Source organism: Euleptes europaea, chromosome 8 (assembly GCF_029931775.1).
Source record: "Euleptes europaea isolate rEulEur1 chromosome 8, rEulEur1.hap1, whole genome shotgun sequence".
In the NCBI taxonomy this organism is placed as follows: domain Eukaryota; kingdom Metazoa; phylum Chordata; class Lepidosauria; order Squamata; family Sphaerodactylidae; genus Euleptes; species Euleptes europaea.
In genome coordinates, this window is record NC_079319.1 from 77,067,110 (window position 1) to 77,089,177 (window position 22,068).

General features: G+C 45.3%; 1 protein-coding gene across 1 annotated transcript; it reads left to right on the forward strand.

Moving 5' to 3' along the window:
- Positions 1-1,221: 1,221 nt before the first annotated feature.
- Positions 1,222-19,845, forward strand: LOC130482156 (N-acetyllactosaminide beta-1,6-N-acetylglucosaminyl-transferase-like). The gene is made up of 3 exons (XM_056854970.1): positions 1,222-2,149; positions 18,863-18,955; positions 19,607-19,845. The coding sequence occupies exons 1-3, from the start codon at positions 1,222-1,224 to the stop codon at positions 19,795-19,797; spliced, it is 1,212 nt and encodes a 403-aa protein (XP_056710948.1). The 3' UTR covers positions 19,798-19,845.
- The last annotated feature ends 2,223 nt before the right edge of the window (positions 19,846-22,068 follow it).

Genomic DNA, 22,068 nt, shown 5'->3' on the forward strand with positions numbered 1-22,068 from the left:
ACCTAATCATAATAAACCAGATAAATAAATACAACAATAACTTCCTTCAACACATTACATCAGCAACAGGTAGGGATTGTGCATATAAGAAGCTGTGACCAACTAGAGCAGGGGTGCCAAACATGGTACCCATGGGTGCCACGGTGGCTGCTGACAGTTTTCCTGGTGTTCACCAAGTGTTTCTAGAAAGTAGGTGGGGCCAGACTTTTGCCCAGCAGGGTTTCTAATGGACCACTGGAGATCTAATTGGCTGTGCAGACTTTTTAAAAAATGCTTCAGCAGCAGCAGCTGCCACAGTGCAGGGATCTTCACTGCATGACACAGCGTGTGTTTTTGCAAGAAAATATTTTTTTAACAATATGTTCCTTTCAAAAGGCATTCTGAAGCAGAGCTTCTGCCTGATGCTGAAGAGTTACTGTTAGAGTAATGCCTCGCGGGTTTCGCGCCCTTCTCTTTTTTTTTTAAGTGTAATTTTTTTAAAATTTTTATAATATCAAACAAAACAAACGTGTACAATAACAACAAAAACATAAAAAGAAAATACAAAAGAGTATCAGTTGTAATTAGACAAAGTTATAAAGTTCAACAAAGCAAAAATACCCTTTTGACCCTCCACCCACCTTAAAAAAAGTGACCCGCCACCTGACTTCCGCAGAAGCGTCTAAACAGTTTCGAAAATTATCAATAGCATTAATAAAAAAGCAAATCAACTTGTTCCTATAACTCATAACTGAAAACGTGAAATCCGTTTTTGCCAGTGTGTCCCAATATGGGATGGCCTTTATCCAAGTTTTTTTTTTTTTTGACACTTCTCCTCTCCCTCCCTCCCTCCCTCCCTCGGCCGCCGGCCGTGCGCGCAGGGACCCCGCCGGGAGGGGAGGCGGGCCCGGGAGAGGCCGAAGCTGCGTTGCGCGGGCGGGGTGGGGGGAGAGAGAGGGTGGACCCTCGGGGGGCCCGGCCAATGGCGGCCCTGGGAGCCGCCGCCGGTGGCTTGCATGCCCAGGCGAGAGTGGGCAGGAGGGCGGGGCCCAGGCAGCGCCGCCAGGGCGGGGAGCAGCTTGGGGTCAGTGGGGCGGGGAGGCGGCGTTGGCTGGCTGGCTGGCTGGCTCCTGGCTGGCGGGCGGGCAGCCGCGTCCGTAGCAACCCGCTGGACCCAAGGCGCTCCCCGGCGATGGCCGGCGGAAGGCACCGCGCCGTGGGGCTCCGGCGCCGCTGAGCACCATGTGCCGCCCGAAGGCTCCCTGCCTGCTGGCCGCCGCCTTGCTGGGCGGGCTGGCCGGCCTGCTGGTGCTGCGCCGCGGCCCGTCGCCCTTCCCCGCCCGAGAGCGGCGGCGGCCCCCGGGGTCCCCGGCGGCGCGGCTCCTGGGCCAGGCGTGCGAGGCCCTGGCGGGCGAGGGGCGCGCCTTCGTGTGGGGCGGCGGCGGGCTGGGGCTGGGGCGGCGGGGCGGCGGGGCGCCTTGCGGCGAGCGCTACCTGAGCCGTCCCCTGTCGGCGGAGGAGGCCGCCTTCCCGCTGGCCTACAGCATCACCCTGCACAAGGACTTCGGCACCTTCGAGCGGGCCTTCCGCGCCCTCTACGCGCCCCACAACGTGTACTGCGTGCACGTGGACGAGAAGGCGCCGGCCGCCTTCAAGCGCGCCGTGGGGCGCCTGCTGGGCTGCTTCCCCAACGCCTTCCTGGCCTCCCGGGCCGAGCCGGTGGTGTACGCCGGCATCTCCCGCCTGCAGGCCGACCTGCACTGCATGCGGGACCTGCTGCGCTCCGGCACGCGCTGGAAGTACCTGCTCAACCTGTGCGGCCAGGACTTCCCCCTGCGCACCAACCGCGAGACGGTCCGCCACCTGAAGGCCTTCGCGGGGAAGAACATCACCCCCGGCATCCTTCCCCCGGCGCCCATGAAGGTGAGGACCAGGCACGTGTACAAAGAGCGCATGACCAGGGGCGCTTCCCACATGGTCCGCACCGGGGCCTTGAAAGGACCCCCGCCCCACAACCTGACCATCTACTTTGGCTCTGCTTACGTGGCCCTCACCTGGCCCTTTGTGGAGTTTCTCTTCAAGGATCGGCGCGCCCTGGATTTGCTGGAGTGGTCCAAGGACACCTACAGCCCCGACGAGCATTTCTGGGTGACCCTCAATAGGATCCCAGGTACGTCCTGGCATCCGGGTTCTGGGGTGGGGGATGGAGTGCTGGGGTCCTGCTCTCGACTCAGGGCGAAAACGCATGGGCGTTGTAGCCTCCTTTATTCCCTGTTTCAGCCAGGATCGAACACAGACGTTTTGTCTAAGGTGTGTTCGATCCTGGCTGAAACAGGGAATAAAGGAGGCTAAAGCGACCGTGCGTGCAAGGAGGATCAGTTTGCATTTTTGTGAATGAATTTCCAGCTTTGTGCCTCCCACATTCCGTCCCCACCCTTCCAAAGTAATAAATTGCAGGCGCAGACAGCGCAGGAGATGGCTGCCAGGACAACAACCTAAGGGTTACAGGTTGAATTTCTGTTCACGTTAATTTATGTTTTCCTTCCGCCTCCCAGGATTCTCAGTTGTGCCATAAACCACACTGCGTTTGAAGTCAGCACAACTGAGTCCGGTCCCTCGCAGAACAATCTAGAATAATGATAACAGTCGTGGGTTAAGAGGACCGTTCCTTTTGTGGGCTGATCACTGGTTAAAAAGCAGGAAAAGGAGATGGGAAGCTTTCATAATGAAGTGACCAGTGGGGTACTCCATGGAATCAGCATTGGTTGATTTATTCATCATTCATTAATGATCCATCTAGTGCTGCAGGTTGGCAGTGAGGCAAGTCAATTTTCTGGATGATGCCGAATTATTTAGGGGAAAGAAAACCCAAGCAGGACCAGACAACCGAATGTGGTTCAGATTAAGTCAGGGTAAAGTGATGCATATTGGAGTAAAAAACCTCGGCTGTATATGTACAGTGACTGTTCTGGCTGTTACAAAGCAGGAAAGAGGTTTTAGGGTTTTAGTGTGTGGCTGGCTTCCTGACCTGGATAGCTCCATTCTAGTCTGATCTCATCAGAACTCAGAAGTTAAACAGGGTTGGCCCTGGTTAGTATTTGGATGGGCAACCTCCAAGGAATACCAGGGTTGTGACGCGGAGGAAGGCAGTGGCAAACCACCTCTGAATGTCGCTTGTCTTGAAAACCTGAGAGGTAGCCATAAGTCAGCTGTGACTTAATGGCACTTACAAAAAAAAAAAGTCTGGCTCAATGAAAATACCAGGCATGGGATGCAGCAGTGGAAGAATCCCATTTCATAGGGGGGATTTGGATGAAAACAGAATGGCCAGCAACCTAGCATCTTAAGCGTGGCTACATTTGGAGTACTAGGTAAAGTTCTGGATGTTTCATCTTTCAGACAGAACTGGGAAAGGTAGAAAAAGAGCAGCTAAAATGATCACGAGAACACATTATCTACAAGGAAGAGACCTGGGGATTTTCTAGTTTAGAAAAAATGGTGGCTAACTGGAAGCACGGTAAATGTTTATGCAAATATGTGTGCTGTGAAGAAGGTGGGTAGAGAGATAATTTTTTTTTTGCTCATTTAAATTAGAACTCCAGCTCACCCAATGATATTGATTGGCAGTAGATTCGACACAGGCAAGAAAAAGTATGTCTCCCAACAAAATGCAATCAGCTTGTTTAATCTGCTGCCAGAATATGTGGGAAAGCAACGTCTTAGATGGCTTTAAAGAGGGAGTTGACAAATTTATATCCTTTAATTCAACAGCTCTTCAACAGATTACTCAATGGAACATCTGTGTTCAGACACAGCGTACCTCTCATTACCAGTTTGGGGGGGGATGACAAATAACAGGGAAGTGCTGTCGTCTTCATGCCCTCCTGTTGAGCTTCATGGAGCATCTGACTGGCCGATGTTAGAAACAAGTGTGCTGGACAAGAAGGGTCATTGATTTGGTGCTACAAGGATTTGGGGGAAAGAGTAAAATAGGTTTATGCTACTTTATCATGTAATCAAAATAGGAGACAAATGGCCTTAGGCTGAAGTTTACACTTCAAATCTTTTAAACTGGAATGTAAAAAAAAAATTAATTTTTTTTTATATATTAAAGGGTACAGAATGGGGAAAAGGAGGGATAGAGAACAGGGGTAAAGCATATTTCATCATCATCCGGGCCCCAACTTGATCCACACTAACAGAAAAGAAAAAACTAATATCAAAGCTTCTAACTTTCATCTAATAGGAGCCCCGTGGCACAGAGTTGTAAGCTGCAGTACTGCAGTCCAAGCTCTGCTCATGACCTGAGTTCGAACCCAACAGAAGTTGGTTTCAGGTAGCTGGCTTGAAGCTGACTCAGCCTTCCATCCTTCTGTAGTTGGTGAAATGAGTACCCAGCTTGCTGGGGGTCAAGGGAAGATGACTGGGGAAGGCACTGGCAAACCACCCCGTAAACAAAGTCTGCCTAGTAAACGTAGGGATGTGACATCACCCCATGGGTCAGGAATGACCCGGTGCTTGCACAGACTTTTTAACTTTCATCTAAAACACTGAAGCTGCTTAAAACTCACTAAAACATAACACATCCCCCAGACCTCAACATGATTTAATTTAAAAAGAAACTAATACCAAAACTTCTGTTGTTTAAGCTAAACATTTTAAACATCCTAAATCTCACTGAACATGTTCTTATAAATCATTGATAGGTTAATGTAAAGAATAATTCATTTATCGAGTGAATAATAATTGCAAAATAGTTGCCATTTCATCACAAATTCACCTATTGTTTTCTTATTAATCAAGTGGGTTAGCCTAGCCATCAATGCGAAATCCAAAAGTTTAATATTCCACTCTGTGATATCAGGAATTATGTTGAACTTCCAATACCTAGCATAAACAATTCTGGCAGCAGAGGTTGCATATTGATAAAGCTCTTAATGAACCGAGTTAAGTTGTGGAGGAGTTATGTAAAGGTAAAGGTCCCCTGTGCAAGCACCGGGTCATTCCTGACCCATGGGGTGATGTCACATCCCGACGTTTACTAGGCAGACTTTGTTTACAGGGTGGTTTGCCAGTGCCTTCCCCAGTCATCTCCCCTTTACCCCCAGCAAGTCGGGTACTCATTTTACCGACCTCAGAAGGATGGAAGGCTGAGTCAACCTTGAGCCGACTTCCGCCAGGATCGAACTCAGGTCATGAGCAGAGCTTTTGATTGCAGTACTGCAGCTTAACACTCTGCTACACGGGGCTCTTTACAGAGGAGTTATACCCAGCAACATATATTTGGATTCTAGTTCAAAATTCACCTGAAGCATTTTCTCTAGCTCTTTATGTATCATTCGCCAATACTTTTGACTTTTAGTACAAGTCCACCATTGGTAGAAAAAAGTTCCTTCTGTTTCCGAACACTTCCAACACTTTGCTTGATCTGTTTTAAACATCTTCTGAAGATCTTTGGGTGACAAGTACCATCTGAAGAACATCTTGTACCAGTTCTCTCTGATGGTTTGAGAGGAAGTGAATTTTATCTACATTTATGGAATGCAAATTTTGTTTGACATGTGGTTGGTAAAGAAAATTTTACAAAGTGTTCCTGTGAACCATCTCCCAAAATAAAACAAAGAGAGGCTGTTTGATCTGATTGTTTCATTGTTTCCTTTGGCAAGCAGACTGCAAGGGAAACAAGGGAGTCACTCTACATATGCCAACTTAAAGTCTCTAAGAGAAGGATTTGTTTATTTAAGAGATTTCTATGCCACCTCTTCTGAGTCCTGCTCAAGGGAACTTACAATTGAAATAATAAATTAGCGATACAAAAACAACAAGCCATTAAAACAGCATAAAGCTGTCCACGAAATAGACCGCAGACCATTTTAAAAAGCTGGAAAGATAAAACCTCTAGTGAAAAGTCCAGGTAAAAAGGTGTGTTTGGCCTAGTTCCTAAAAGACAACTAATCAGGCACCAGCCCAGCTCCAGGGGCAGGGTGTTCCACTGATAACATGCCACTGCAGATAAAACACAGGAAGTGTAGAATTCTACGTAATTCAGAAGTGTACAGAAGAGGATGCTGTGAGATCTGTGGCCCTACAGCAAAACCAAAGAGCAAAACAAACCAAATAAGTTGGACTTCTCATGGATCTAAGAAATAAAGAACTGAGCAAGGCTGTTAATGATAGCACATTTTGGAGGACATTAACTTATCGAGTTTCCCTGAGTTGGAAGCGACGTGATGGCACTTAACTCACACACATCTATCTGATCCTATCCCTTGCTTCAAGTAGGATCCTCCAGATGCAAAGAGCTGGTTCACACCGACAAGTGTTCACATCATCAGGTGGTGAACAGGCAGGTCTGAATGAGGCATCCTAGATCACCGCAGACATATAATAACATTGAATGTCATTTAATATCAAACACAATGTTTTTCAGTTTACACATCCAATGTTGAGCCACCAAATGCAGAGTAATCTGGTGGTGTACATAAGGGTGTGAATCCACCCCAATCTCATCTATGCTAGCTGGCAGCCCCAACCCACATCATCTAGAGCAAAAATAAAGATGGTTTCCCTCCCCACAAATGTGCCAATATAGTTTAAAGAACAAAAACATGGGTAAAGAAAGTACTTCCCATGGCCATGTATGTAATTTTCTTAAAAAGAAATGTCAGTGGTTATAAGTGCAGAGTGACCTTTTTTAAGCTACCATGGGGAAAATGTTAATTGAATGTGTAGTGAATGTGTTCGCTGTTAAATACTTAGCAAGTAATGCCAGTGAATCCATAAAAGACGATGCCAAAAGATAATGAAATGATACACTGATACATGTTTGTCAGCTGGATCCTGCTGTAATGGTGCCTGCATTTCCAGAAGCCCAACTGGTTGTGTAAATGCAGTGCAATGCATATAAGACCAAGAAGGGTGACCTCTTGTCTACTTTAGAGTTTCTTACTTATGGCAGTGGTGGGATTTTTAACAAGGTATGACCTGGATGGCCAAGGTTAGCCTGATCTCATCAGATCTCAGAAGCTAAGCAGAGATCAGCCCTGGTTAGTACTTGGATGGGAGACCATCAAGGAAGTCCAGGGTCACTATACAGAGGAAGGCAATGGCAAACCACCTCTGTTAGTCTCTTGCCTTGAAAACTCCATAAGGGGATGTGTCTGATGAGTGTCAGCCGCAGTTCTTATATATCTCACAGCCTAACTTAAGGTGCGGCACAAGGTTTGCCCTTATTATCACAGTCATCAGCAAACTTGGAGTGAACAATATGTGCTGCATCCAGGAGTCTTTATTTATTCATAGTTAAATAAAAATGTTCATAGGCCTGGTTTGTTGCCAGGTTTGTGGGTGTTCCTCATTCATCCCTTTATCCCTCCCTTCTCACACAGAGAAGGTAACCAGCTGCGTCTGGTTATCCATGAAATATGAGCCCAGTTCTCAGGGCCCATATGTCATGAGTAACCAGAAAAGCACGTAGGTGGAGTGTATGCTTGACTTTTCTTTGCTCAGTCTGTCATGGCAGCAAATTCCACAAAGGGTAATTACAGGATCCAGAGTCAAGGCACAGTCCAGTGTTCATGAGGAGGAAACAGATGCAGCAAATCACAGGAACCACACAGACTGGGTGGTTGAGGAAAAGCAGAGTGAAGCTGAATCCAGTGAAGATGAAGGTCCTGTGGCTAGGCCAGGGCGGGTTGGGGTGACGGCTTCCAGCTCTTGATAGCATGCAACTAACACCTGCACCTGCCGTCAAGAGTCTGGGTGTGATTCTGGATGCCTCCTTATCTATAGAGGCCCAGGTCTGGGCCTGGCAGATGGTGCCTTTCTTCTCCCGCCCTGATTTAGCCACTGTGATCCATGCGACAGTCACCTCTAGGCTAGACTACTGTAACTCGCTCTGTGTAGAGCTGACCTTGAGACTGACCCGGCAGCTCCAGCCTTACGGGGGTCTTGCCATGGGAGCATATAAAACCAGTGCTCCGCCAACTGCACTGGCACCAGCGGAAGTATCAGATCAGGTTCAAGGTGCTGGTTTTGACCTTTAAAGCCTTACACGGTCTGGGACCTTCATAGCTTCTGGACTGCCTCTCCTCGTACACCCCCTGAAGATCATTGCAATCATCTGAGAATAATTTACCGGTGGTCCCCAGCCCTAAGAGTGTGTGGCTGTCCTCAACAAGAGCCAGGGCCTTCTCGGCCCTGGTTCCACTCTGTCTGGTGACATCAGGGCCCTGTGGGACATTAAAGAGTTCCGCAGGGCCTGTAAGACAGAGATTTTCCACCAGACCTATAGTTGAGGGCAGCTGCGGGTATTATATCTGCTGGCCTCCCTATCCCTCCCCCCCTTCTTATATGTATGTTAGTTCAATCTAAAGGCGTGGTCTGCGTGTTTGTCTTGATCAATCTGATTTAAATTTGGGTGCCATTTTGGGATTTTGTTGATTTTAATTGGGATTTTATTGTTTAGTATTGGTTTGATGTATGTACTGTTTTTAGTACTATTGATGTATATTTTAAATGATGTTACCTGCCCTGAGCCTAGTTTTGGCCTGGGAGGGCGGCTTACAAATCGAAAAATAAATACATAGATGGCAGACATGATGAACAGCATCGAGGGTATAAATCAGCAGATAACACTCCCATTGCTTCCACGCCAGCCTGCCTCCAAGCTGTTACTTATAACCCACCACAGATCCTCGGCCTCTGCTGAGTCATTCAAACACAGGGTGCAAACCATTAAAGCATACCAGAGTACCTAACTCATTACAATCTCTAGCGTGGTGTAGTAGTTAAGAGCAATGAACTCTAATCTGGTGAACCGGGTTTGATTCCCCATTCCTACACATGAAGCCAGCTGGGTGACCTTGGGCTAGTCACAGTTCTTCCTGAACTCTCTCAGCCCCACCTACCTCACAAGGTGCCCGTTATGGGGAGAGGAAGGGAAGGAGATTGTAAGCCGCTTTGATTCTCCTTAAAAGGTAGAGAAAACCGACATATAAAAACCATCTCTTCTTTTCCCTAGTCTGGATCATAGAATTATGGAATCATAGAGTTGGAAGGGGACATACAGGCCATCTAGTTCAACCCACTGCTCAGTGCAGGATCAGCCTAGAGCATCCCTGACAAGTGTTCATCCAACCACTCCTTGAAGACTGCCAGAGAGGAGGAGCTCACCACCTCCCTAGGCAGCTGATTCCACTGGTGAACGACTCTTATCCAGGCAGTCTGGTGTCTGGCTTGTGCATTCCTCTTACCCCAGCTTCTCCAGTGCTCCAAGGGCTCAGGTAATGATGGAGGTGATGCCACCTGCTGCACCCTTTCTGCTACCAGTCTCAAACCCAAAGGCTGCAATAACTTGCCTTGGGCTGAAGATCTCCTTCTGAAATTGAAGGAACTATCTCCTCTGGTGGAGCACCCATTGTTAGTTGTAAAATTGGGCCTGCTTGAACCACCTCCTCTTCATCTGAGGTGGCTTCTGCATTCCCCAACTCCACATCTCCTGGGTGGCCCACAACAGGTACATGAGTTTGCTAGAGTCTGTTGCTGGCTAGCGTTCCTTTGGGGAGGAAGCTCTTGACTTTGAGGCGTTAAAGCTTCGTGGAAAGTAAAGACACAGACCCTAGGCTTGCAACCAAAGGGTGTTAAGTGTTGTTTTGTGAAAGTTAACGTTTTCAGAAGGAAGCGCTGATGAATGGTTCCAAACTAATCCCACATGCAGAAAGCCACTGCTCAACTGGCATCCCATCTCTGAACAACGTGAAGCATGTGTCAGCAGAAAGGTGGTCCCTGTTGGCTTCTCTTTCTGCTTTGAGGCAGGTTAAGAGAATCACCTCAAACCTGAACAATTCTTGCTGCAGGAAACCATCTATCCAGAAGCCCATGTGGCACAGAACAGCGAATGCAATTTTTGCCATCACACTGTTGACATTTGGCTGCTCTAACCAGCCATTCCTCTGAATCACTGACTTGGAACCCACGGTGCAGAGTCTCAAACAGAACAACACTTTCAAAGTCAAGGCTTAGCAGGATGCAACTGTGGTTCAACAGATCCTTGCGGTTGTCTCCTGGGCCATTCTTGATCTTCAATTAATGTGACAATAATTATCTATGCTTGACACCTAGCAGATCAAGGTTCTGATCTACAGATGGGACACCTAAAAGCATCACACAGCCTCCCCTCCCCCACAGTGATCTTGTGGATTTGCTTCCCATTCTCATTCTTTCATCTGACTTCAGTTTTCAATGCTGAACTTCCATTGAAACAAGAGAGATAGATGATAGTACAGTACAACCGTTAACTACAACATCCGCCAAAAGTGTTCATCCTTGGAAGAGTTACTGAAGCTAAACTCCAGCACAGAGCGCAAGAGTCGCCGGGGCGTGTGCACGCCCATCACTGGTCAGCTGTGCTGTCGTTGCACTGTGGCAGACATGCACAACTGGCTTTTCCTCTGTGGAGAAGGAGACAGAATCCTGGAGGTGAATGGTTTCTATGGTGTCTTGTGGTAGGGCAATATCCAAAAGATGTGTGGATGTACTGTCGTGGGTCCAGACATCTAGGACAGTTCCTTCACCAGCTGATCAGAGTATATTTTGCACATCTGCAGAATTCTCAAGCCTCTAATGAGATGTGTAATTTTTCTCCTGGTTTCCCTGTATTATTCTCTGTATTTTTTCCCCTCTGTATTTTCTGTATTAATGTGACTGTGTATTCTCCTGGAATCCCCAGCAGAATCTCCTGCAGAATCTCCTGGGCTTTCTGCCAGTGATATCTGGGCATTCTGCCAGAAACTGGACTCTTTGCCAGTGTGACCGTCTCTCTGCCAGTAAGACAATTATATCATAGCAAGTAAATGGTTCTTATCTCTGAGGTGGCGGAATGCCAAGCAAGATGACCATTCAGAAAGGGCCAGACTCTTTTGACTCTAAGCTATGCCCCCCTTTTCCTTTTAACAAGGGAAGAAGGGTGAAAAGGGCAGCCTGTCCCTTCTTGGAGGAAAAATTGTCCTTTTAAAATGAAGGATTGTCCTGTCTGATAGACAGGGTAAATATTCCTTTTAAAACGAAAAAGTGTAATCTCCAGAAGTGAACACTGTCCTGTCTGAAAGACAGGGAAAATTCCTCTTTTAAAGATGGAAGCTGTCCGTCCTGAAATGTATCTATGACTTTTAATTATTAATATTACAGGTATATATAGGTGTAGTGAACATAGAACTGGAGGCTTCTCTAATCAGAAAGTCTCAATGTAACAGGTATTTGAATCAAATCTATCTTATTTGACTTAGGTCTTTTACTATGTTAGACCTAGTTTGTATTTTAATACTCATGTTTTTATAACTCATCTATTCTTACAACTGATATTCTGTTTGAAGCTTTACAATAAAAATACCTTTTAGTTAAGTTCAAATAAGCTGTGTCCTGCCTATTTGTATGTGTTTAAGCTATGTAAGATAACATATCACTTCTTAGGAAGGGATTTATTCTATAAGCTTATTCACTGAACGGCAGAGACCGCTTCACTACAGTGCATAACAAAATCCAGGAAAGGTGTTCTTTTTTTAGTAATTCCCATGATGGAAAGGGAATTCAGGGGGTTACCGCACTTTGTATTCCCAGCGATGTATTAAGAGTTTGAAAATGTTATTAAAAAAACATCGCTTTAAAAGGGTTTTTGGATACCACAGCTAATAAATGGTTGGAAGACTTCTTCACAGCTAAAGGGGCCAAACAAAGTGCGAACAGTATTTTTTATAACATTTTCAAAGTCTTAATACATCGCTGGGAATACAAGTGTGGTAACCCCCTCAGGCATTCTAGCTAAAGCTTTGACATGTGCTGGCAACATTCAATAACTCGTCATAATCCAGAGACCAGCCCTTGCCTCGCCTCGGCCACAGAGCCTCCCTTGAGGGCAGAGCTGGGTCAGGAGCCCTGCAAAGTGAACATACTTGTTTGCCAGCGGACAAGGAATGTTCTCATCTGTCTTTCAAATGACACCCGTATGGGATCTTACCAAAGCCCCACAGGCTAGAAATACAGGTCAGCCTTCTTCTGAGCTTCTTTTTCTTCTTCTTTTCCTCCTTTCCGTTGCTGTGGGCAATTTCACATTCTTTCCGAATAACTGGTACCACCCACAGGTAAAGAGTACTACAAAAATGTAACATCAGGGAGGGGCTGTGGCTCAGTGGTGGAGCATCCGTTTGGCATGCAGAAGGTCCCGGTTTCAATCCCCGGCATCTCCCGTTAAAGGGACTAGGCAAGTAGGTGATGTGAAAGACCTCTGCCTGAGACCTTGGAGAGCCGCTGCCGGTCTGAGTAGACATTACTGACTTCGATGGACCAAGGGTCTGATTCAGTATAAGGCAGCTTCATGTGTTCATGTGTTCATCTTTATACTTGCGTGTTAAGTTTGCTTTTCATTATCTTTTGTCATACCTTTTTTCCCATTCCTGGAAACTACATGAGAGGGGGGAAGGAACCATGGCCAGACAAAAGAAAGGAAGTGACAATCTCAGTGATCCACTATCTCTAACCTCCCTTATAGGGTTATTGTGAGAATAAACTGGAGAAGTGGAGACTCATGTATGCTGCCATAAGCATCTTGGGGAAAGAATGGAACTGTGAGACTTCAGTACCTCATTGCATTTCTCTCCTAAGGAACTTTACTCCAGACATAATCGTGAGTTAAAAAGTTTTATTAGAGAAAGCCAGTGGGTTCAGTAGGTCCGTTGAGACATAAGGCTAGAATGCAGACATGGGGAAACCCCAGTACGTTTAAAGGATTCATACAATAGGATTGATTAGTTTCAGGACATAATACAAAAGGTGCGAGTTGTGGCAGAGTTGCCTTGATGGTTTAGGTATAAGGAAACAATACAGAAGGTAACAGCCGGTAACTATTCACAGGAGAAACCATACATGAAACCAATGTGTGAAATAGCTAGGTGATTGCCAGGGCTCCCAGGCATTGTTCTGCGGGCCCTGGTGACTCAGTAACGATTAGCCGGGCAGGTCTCCATTGAGGTGTAGATGCGGGGGCGGGGGGGGGGATGGGCAGAGGCCGAAAGCCAGGAAGCCTTAGCTGACAAGAACAAAAATGTAACTAACAGACCATTCAGGATGCATCTTAATCCTTTAACTCCTGTTAGGGTTGACATCTCTTGAAATCAGTCATTTTGGCTCTGGGACAGAGAACTCTCTCAGCCTGGGAGTGGCATCTAGTGGGTTCTGATGGCTCCGTTTTGGGTGAGTTAGAAAGGTAGAACCCAACTTAAAAGCTGCGTGTTCACTTAAAGCACATAGCTATAAATGGCAGAAGGAAAAAACACTGAGGGTTTTTTTTGGGGGGGGGGAACTGGCTCCAAAGTGCCCCTTTCCCCCAGCATAGCCAGCATTTCTCTGCTCAACTACATACCATCTAAGGCCCATGTGTTCCATATTTGTGGGGCTGTTCTGGTAGGTGATACCGACTTTTCTACCAAGTCTCACTATCTCTGAGGAATTAGGTTCATTCTGGCACCTAAGTAAAACTGTCTTCAGCTGCCTTCTAAAGATCAAAAGCTAGGGGGCCAGGGACCTGCTCCCTGGGGAAGCTGTTCGATAATCGTGGGTACACCACTGAAAAGGCCCTCCCTTGTGTACCCACCAAAGTGCCTATTCTCAGATATAAAATGTCTTATAATAGATGTAAGATGCAACACACCCCATCTATCACCTATTGCTGACCCCACAATACCAGGCAACCCCCAAAGTTACTGAACGTTTAAATGTAATTCAGAAATGAATGGTGGAATACACTGAGTGTGTTCATTTATGATTAGGTGACCCATCTGAGACCTTTATTAGCATTGCCAGGTCCCTCTTTGCTATCAGCAGGAGGTTTTTGGGGCGGAGCCTGAGGAGGGCGTGGTTTGAGGAGGGGAGGGACTTAAATGCCATAGAGTCCAACGGCCGAAGCGGCCATTTTCTCCAGGTGAACTGATCTCTATCAGCTGGAGATCAGCTGTAAAAGCAGGAGATCTTCTGCCACTACCGGGAGGTTAGGAAATTAGTACAGGAAACAGCTGACACAACCATAGCATAACAAAATTGTATGCTATGGTTGTGTCAGCTGTTTCCTGTACTAATTTCCTAACCTTGGTATGAGTACAGAGGTGTTCTTTTTGTTGAGTAGCTACCTGGAGGTTGGCAACCCTAGACATTGATGGATCGGCTTCTGAAGTGTTTCAGATTCTTAAGAAACTTGCTGATAAAGAAAGGTGGATTTTAATGGGCTTTGTGCCAAAAATGTAACTAAACACATGAGACATCACACACCAGCTTATCAGGGCAGGTAACTGAATGCCATCGATGATTTATCAATTCTATACCATCATTAAAATGTACAAGCTAGATTGTGCTATCCTTTCATCTGCACCACAGCCCTGTAAAGTAGGCCATTGCGTTCCTCATTTCACAAGAGAATGTCAAAGGAATAATCTTTGCTAAGATCACTTTGGACCAGTTCAGATGAACCAAGCAGGTATCTGAAGGCAGCTTTAACATTAACCAGGCAGTCTGTGCATGGGGGAAGGGATCAATAAGTGGGAATGCTGCTCAAAGTGAAAGTCTAGAGTTTCCATGTAGAAGCCTAGACTGAGAACTTGTTACTCAGCATCAGATTTGCTTGATCAGTTTTAAAAGGACCACTGTGCAAAAAATGGATCCTATGAATTCAAGTGGCCTTCAGAAAGGGCAATTTGTGAAGCAGTAAATCCACAGTTGCCATCAAATTTGTGAGGGGCTGTGCCTCAGTGGTAGAAAGGGTTGCCAGCTCCAAGTTGAGAAATACCTGGAGATTTGAGGGTGGGGGAAGCCTGAGGAGGGGAGGGACTTCAATGGGGTATAATGCCATAGAGTCCACCTTCCAAAGGGGCCATTTTCTCCAGGCGAACTGATGTCTGTCACCTAGAGATCAATTGTAATACCAGATCTCCAGCCACCACCTGAAGGTTCTACCTAGTGGAAGGACATGTGCTGGCCTCCAGAGGCTCCTGGGTTCAACCCCTAGCATCTCAAAATAGTAAGTGTTCGAAAAGACCTTTCTCTGCCAGAGAGCCATGGCCAGTCAAAGAAGACAGTACTGAGCTAGATGGTTTACCTCTGTAAAAAGTAGCCTTAGATGTTCATATACATGTAACAGGGAGATGGTGATACAATATACAGCCAGCCCTGCAAAGTATTAGGTAGGGATGAAGCATCTCAGGTGGAATTGAGAGAATTGTAATTTATTTGGTTTCTCATACTGTTTTTATCACCATAGCAGGTGCCATTTGAATTTTCTACCTCAGGCACCAAAATGGCTGAGGCCATGCCTGGATAGCCTCATCTGGGATCCTTCCTCATGGAAGGAGGGGGGGCAGTTGCCCTCTCCTGCTGCAGACCTCTGATTTCTCTGTCTCCCAGGAGCAGCACTTCAGGAATCATTTGGGACGGCAGCAGGGTGGGGAAAGCGAGGAAGTCTTATTTGACTGGTGGTAGAGATCCGTTCTGTCAGCAGAGACATACTGCAGGATGCACACCCATGCTTACAAATGCATATTAGTTCCATTCATTCTTTAGATTTTAATGAAGTACTTGTAGAACTGCCTACAAATAACCTAGAAAAGATCTTGTGCGGTGATTTGTGGGGTGATATTATAGTGTGTGTCTCCAAAATCTAAAAAGAGTAACAGTAACTAACAGTAACAGTAACTAACAGTAACAGTAACAAAAAAGAGTTACTACTTTTATTATTTACTATCTCTTCAACCATAAGTTGGTAGGATTTGGCGGCGGGGAAAGGGGAACTTGATCAATGAATAATTGACTTTTGCAGCTATTTTAAAACACATACAAGCAATTTGGCAATTGCTTTCAACCAGTCCATAACATTAGAAAACAGCAATTTCAAGATAATGTAACTATTAGAGCACTGAACCTTAGAATTAATAAGAACTGCCAAGATATCTTGCTTAGCTTTAACAAACCAGGGACATTGTAACAACATGTGTGAGACAGTTTCTGTTGCTCCAGAACCACAAGAACACTTTCTATCCATTCAGGGAATTCTTTTAAGCCTTCCTATATATTTGGCTGTTAGAAGTGAATTGCATCTTGCTAATAAAATTAAATACCTATATTTAGGGTTTTGCATAGTGATCAAATAAATGACCATAAAACGACTAGTGGGGATATGCCCACAATACAGAGGAGAAACTTACTATTCAACTCGGTAAGCAGCCCTAGGCAGAGTTAAACCCTTCATTGACATCATTGGGCTTAGAAGGGTGTAAGTCTACCTTGTGGACTTCTCTGATTTTCTTAGCTGGGCGCAGAGTAGGGTTGCCAGGTCCCTCTTTGCCACTGGCAGAAGGTTGGGGAGGGACTTCAATTCCATAGAGTCCAATTGCCAATGTGGCCATTTTCTCCAGGGGAACGGATCTCTATTGGCTGGAGATCCGCTGTAATAGCAGGGGATCTCCAGCTAGTACCTGGAGGTTGGCAACCCTAGCACAGAGTGGTTGACTGTTACATAACCCCTCAGCTCCCGCTTGGTCAAGCAGTAATGTGGGTGTAAAGTGCTGTCAAGTCACAGCCAACCCTGTAGTGTTTTCAAGGCAAGAGAGGTTCATAGGTGGCTTGCCATTTCCTGCCTCTGCATAGTGACCCTGGACATCCAAATTATGACCAGGGCTGACCCTGCTTAGTTTCTGAAATTAGACTAGCCTGGGCCATCCAGGTCAGGATTCAAGCAGTAATAAAAAGCTCAAATTCCTGGGAGTTTCCACTTAAATGTTTCTTTCTCCTTCCCCTCCCTTCTTTCTGTCACTGTTTTGGTTAACACTGTCAAACTACTGACTTGGAAAATCTTGTTTATACTGTTCATCATTTCTGTCCCAGATAGCGGATATCTAGTGAGGTATTATTATTATGTATCTATTATTTTTCTCTCTCTCACTGCAAGTCTCTAAAAACATCCTCACGATCTCACAAAATAGTGAACATTGCTTATGTAACATGTTAAAATGGTTATGCCAAGATTCAGTGTACCGAAAACCTTTTGAAAGCCTCAGTGTAGACAGACAATATTGCCGATAATAGCCCATCTCACCAATGCAGACTGCGGTCACGGGAGTTCTTGTCACCACTGTGATTATCTGGCCACTTTATACTTTACTGGCACATCTCTCTCCTACACAGTAAAAATCAAGTATGGAATTTTGTGCGTGCAACCTGCAAATGTTGGCACGTGTGCTGTCCATTGATGCTAAGCTGCAGGAAAACCTAGGCCATCTGCTTCCGCCAAAGGAAGGAAATATTCTGGCTTTGTTGTTGCGAACCTTACTGAAGGCAGTCAGGGGCTGCAGTGCGACTGAAACCCCCATGCAAAATGGGCTAATAGAAGCTTTTGGGACAGTGAAGTGATGGATGGGTTCATATAGCCAATGAAATCCAACTGTGCTGTTACATTACAGAGCCAATTCACTCTGGCTCCATGCAGCTGAAGCGGTGGGGGGGGGGGACGGGACACACACATGCTGAGCAACAGCTGAAAACAGTCAGAACGAGGACTGTAAACAGGCACTGAAGAAGAAATGAACAAAATGGGGAGAGGGTGAAGCCTCCCCCACTCCTTTTCATGCCCAAACACTGTTTTTGAACATTCAGCCCAACCCTGTTAACAAGCTTTTTTTTTTTTTACATGGGTTTTCCTGAACTCACTTCAGAGATGAGGGGACTATTTGGTCCTGGGCTGAGGAGTAAAGGGCACAATTCAGCCACATTGCTGGAGCCAAGCAGGGCTGGGTCTGATCAGTGTCTGATAGGATTGCCAAGTGCCTAGAGAAAAAATGTCTGAAGAACATAAGAGCCCTGCTGGATCAGACCAGCAGTCCATCTAGTCCAGCATCCTGTCTCACACAGTCGCCTACAACAGGGCATCGAGGCCGAGGCCTTCCCCTGATGCTGCCTCCTGGCTCTGGGATTCAGAGGCTTACTGCTGGAGGCTCATTCATAGAGACTTAATAGAATGTTATTTATCTGGTGATGTTATTTACCTCCATGGCATGCAATGCTTCAGCTGCCCATTTCTTTATATTAAGCCTCTGTTAAAAGGGTATGACAATTTATCTCCAGGCCTGTTGGCAGCCCTAGTGCCTGAATGGAAAGCCAACTGAGAATCTGGTCTATCTCACCTTGAGCTCACTGGAGAAAAAAAATACAGTATAATGAAACAGATGTCATCAAATCATCTTTCTAGCTATAAAATGATATTATGTGCATCTCATGTATTAATTTTGTTTATTCAACTTTCCATTAAAATGACCAAGGAGGCTAACAATAAATGCAACAAGGGAAAAGTCTCATACCAAGAAAAGCTTCACCTGCTTGATTTCATTGTGTTAGGCTGGGGTTAAACATCCAGGAACAGAGCCAGCCAAAACAAGGCGGCAACCCCAGTCCTGAGCTTCCCATGTTGTCAGTGCCAGAGCATCCTCTTGCACAATCGTTCCGACCTCTTTGGTGGTGGGTGGGGGCTGGGGTTCATCTGCTTTGGGCTCAGAAATCCCTGGGGTTCATCCCAACATCTCCAGTTAGAAGGAACAGGTGGGAAAAACCTCTGCCTGGGACCCTGGAGAGCCACTGCCGGTTAGAGCGGATAGTAGTGACTTTGATGGACCAATGGTCTGATTCTGTATAAGCCATCTTCCCGTGTTCATCTGTCTTTGCAAACAAAATCAACAGTGAATTAATCTGCAGGATGATAGATACAGTCTTCAATAGACCATCCGGCATGCTCAAGATAAACTCGGGCATTTCTGAGAAAGGCTGATGTTTATCTTGTTTTCTTTTCACCCGACAGGTGTCCCTGGTGCCATGCCAAACGCTTCATGGGAAGGTGACTTGAGAGCCATTAAGTGGAGTGATATGGCCAGCGTTCATGGAGGGTGTCATGGTAAAGGACGTACTTTCATTGCTTCTAACATACTTTTGTTGTTTCTAACATTCCTATAGAAGCCCTATATCCCATGACCCTGCTTTGTGCTGAAGTCTTATTTTCCCTTCTGTGTTACGGAAGTTTTGAAAAGATTCCATCAGTCAGATACATTTCTGAACCTAAAGTACCCAGGCCCGGAGGCACTTGGTCCCATATCTTGACCTGACATTCTACACTCCTGAAGGGGATCTGCCAGATGATAACATCATCTGTGCAATCCGGTGATAAAAAAGGAATGGTTCTCCTCTCGCTCCACCATTCCTGTCTGAAAATATATTTGAAGTATTTGTGTAATTATGTGTGTGAGAGAGTGAACATTAAGGGACCAATAGCACAAGATTAAAGCAACAGGACTGAATATTAAATTTGCTCTATTTACAATGATGAATCCATATGCACACTGAACTTTTAAGAAACTAAAGAATGCTTGGAAAGAGTCACAATCCTTGCTACACTTACTTATGAATAAATATCACTGAAATCAGTGGGACATCCTTTTGTGTAAAACATGGGATAAGTTTGGCTGCAAAGATCTCAGTGCAAGATTGCACTTTGTCCTCCTTGTCTACCCCATACACTGTTTTTATGAGACATTTTATGTCTTCGCAGGTCATTATGTCAGAGGCATTTGTATCTATGGGACTGGTGACCTAAAGTGGCTGCTGAACTCCAAAAGCCTGTTTGCTAACAAATTTGAACTTGGAACCTACCCACCGACCGTGGAGTGCTTGGAACTTATACTTCGGGAGAGAGCCCTGAACCAGAGCGAGGTACCGGTGGAACCAAGTTGGTACTTTTAGCCAAACTGTGAGGCTCCCTTAAAGCTGATGAGCAGAGACAATAATGGAGAGTCACTATTCTGGAAGAACTGTTTCCCTCCTTGATAACTTTGCAGTTTAAGGATGTCCAATACGGGTACATTTTATTTTACACTGAAAATCTTTGCACTAAGGCTGGAATAAAAACTCAAAACAATCAGAATATAAGTGGAACATTCTTCTTTTTTATTTATAAGGTTTTTCAAAACTTGCATCCTGTTTTGCCAAGGATTCTCACATTTTCTCAAGCAACCATATATTATTATTTTTATTCTTTGGCCACCATTCAGGATGTTCTGATAAAGAGTCTACCAGATAAGGAGCTCAAATTTCAAGATGGTTGAATTAAAATCTATAAATTGCAACCAGACTTTACTGTGTGATTTCTATTTACTTCATCGTGTCTCTTGACAGGACTTGAACCAAGTCAGGCGGCCTCGGAGATGTCTGCTCTGACTGGCAGAGCCTCTCTGTGAATGCACCTCCCAGAGATTTCATTCTGTAAAAATTGATGTGGTGATTAGGCTTCCCAGGTCTCCCACTGTGTCAGGAGACCTCCCACCTTCTGCCCACCATCCCTGCCACCACTCAGGAAGGTGGCAGGGGGAAAATGTGGGGGGGGGAGAGTTGTGTGAATGACAGTTCCAGCATAAACTGGGAAGTGACATCACCACATTGGTGTGACACTCTTAAGATCTCCCCAAAGCTCTATGTTAAAACCATAGAGCTGTGTCAATCCCCATCTTCCCTTCCCCTAGAGATGCCAGCCTCCAGGTGGTTCCTGGGGATCCCCTGGAATTACAGCTCAGCTCCAGACTATGGAGGTTCCCCTGGAGAAAATAGATGCTTTGGAGGCTGGACTCTATGGCCTTGTACCCCACTGAGATCCCTGTCCTCCCCAGGCTCCATCCCCAGGCTCCATCCGCTGGGGGGGGGGACCTAGCAACCTCCCCCTTCCGCCAGTTGCCAGCAATGCTAGTGCTGACTCCAATTGGGGCAGTAGCGTGAGGAAAGAGTGGAGTTACGCTTTCCACCTTCACCATTTCCCAGACCTGAAACAGCCTTAGGGAACCATTATTGGCTCTGTTAGTGCACAGAGTGCTTGTATGTTTGGTTCAGCAGGACAAAAGGTAGCTCCCAAGGGCCATTTCAGATTGAGAAAATGTGGGAGGGGAAAGTTGAAAGATGTGGAAAGAGTAGAGGTTGCAGAAGCTGTGGCATCACCAGTCTTTGATTTAGCAAACACTAATAAGGGGTATTTAACTATGATGGGGGGAAAGCTGTCTGCTCTGGAATGCGAAAACACCTTAATAATAAACTAATTAGCAGAGGTACAGAACAGACAGAGGTGTAATAACATTTGAGTTTGCAGAATGGAAGAGCTGGATGAAAAAGATAATTTACCTGTATTTATGGCTGAATGGTTAAAATCAATGCTCCCAGAAACGCTGATAGCTGTAACAGACTTTGAACATTCACAGAGCTATTGGCCTCAAAGGTTCTTTTGATAAAAACTCAAGGCCTTGAAATATCATTGTATGTTTTTATAACTTTACGTTAAGAGAAGCGGTTGCCTGTGGTCTTAAGAGAAAAGATCAATGATCTCATAATGGCGCCCCTGTGCAAATTTTATAACATCTGGCTCCTGAAACTTTAAGGCAGCATCAGGAACTGCGCTGTTTTACTGATATCTTAAAGGAGAAGGGGGTAAAGTTTAAATGGGGTTTTCCATTTGCATTGATCATTCATCAAGAGGGGAAAACATTCTCAGCTTCAAACTTTAAGAGAATTATAAGAATGTTTAAGAGATTAAAGGTTCTCCCTCCCTCTAACATACCTCCATATAAGGGTGAAAAACAGAAGATTAATGAGCAAGATAAGGAGGAAGGCAGAGAAAAAGCACGCGAGGAATGGCCAACATTTAAGACAAGGAAAAAGGAAAAGTTGGAAAATATACTGACTCTAATAACATACAAGGCAGAGTTGCAGAGAAAATCAAAACCTGAGAAATTACTTTTGTTAAGGGAAGGGACAAGACCTACAACTGTTGCACCCTAATTAATAGTCTCCTGTGATTTATTATTATTACTCATGTTGAAATATTATTCTAATTAAAATTAGGCCTAATAGTATTCTACTTTATAAGAATTAATTTAGTTTTCATTTGTTTTTTCCTTCTTATTTGCAGAAAGTGGAATAATTTTTATAATATTATTATTATTTGAATATTTTTTTCATTACTTGAGCTTATAA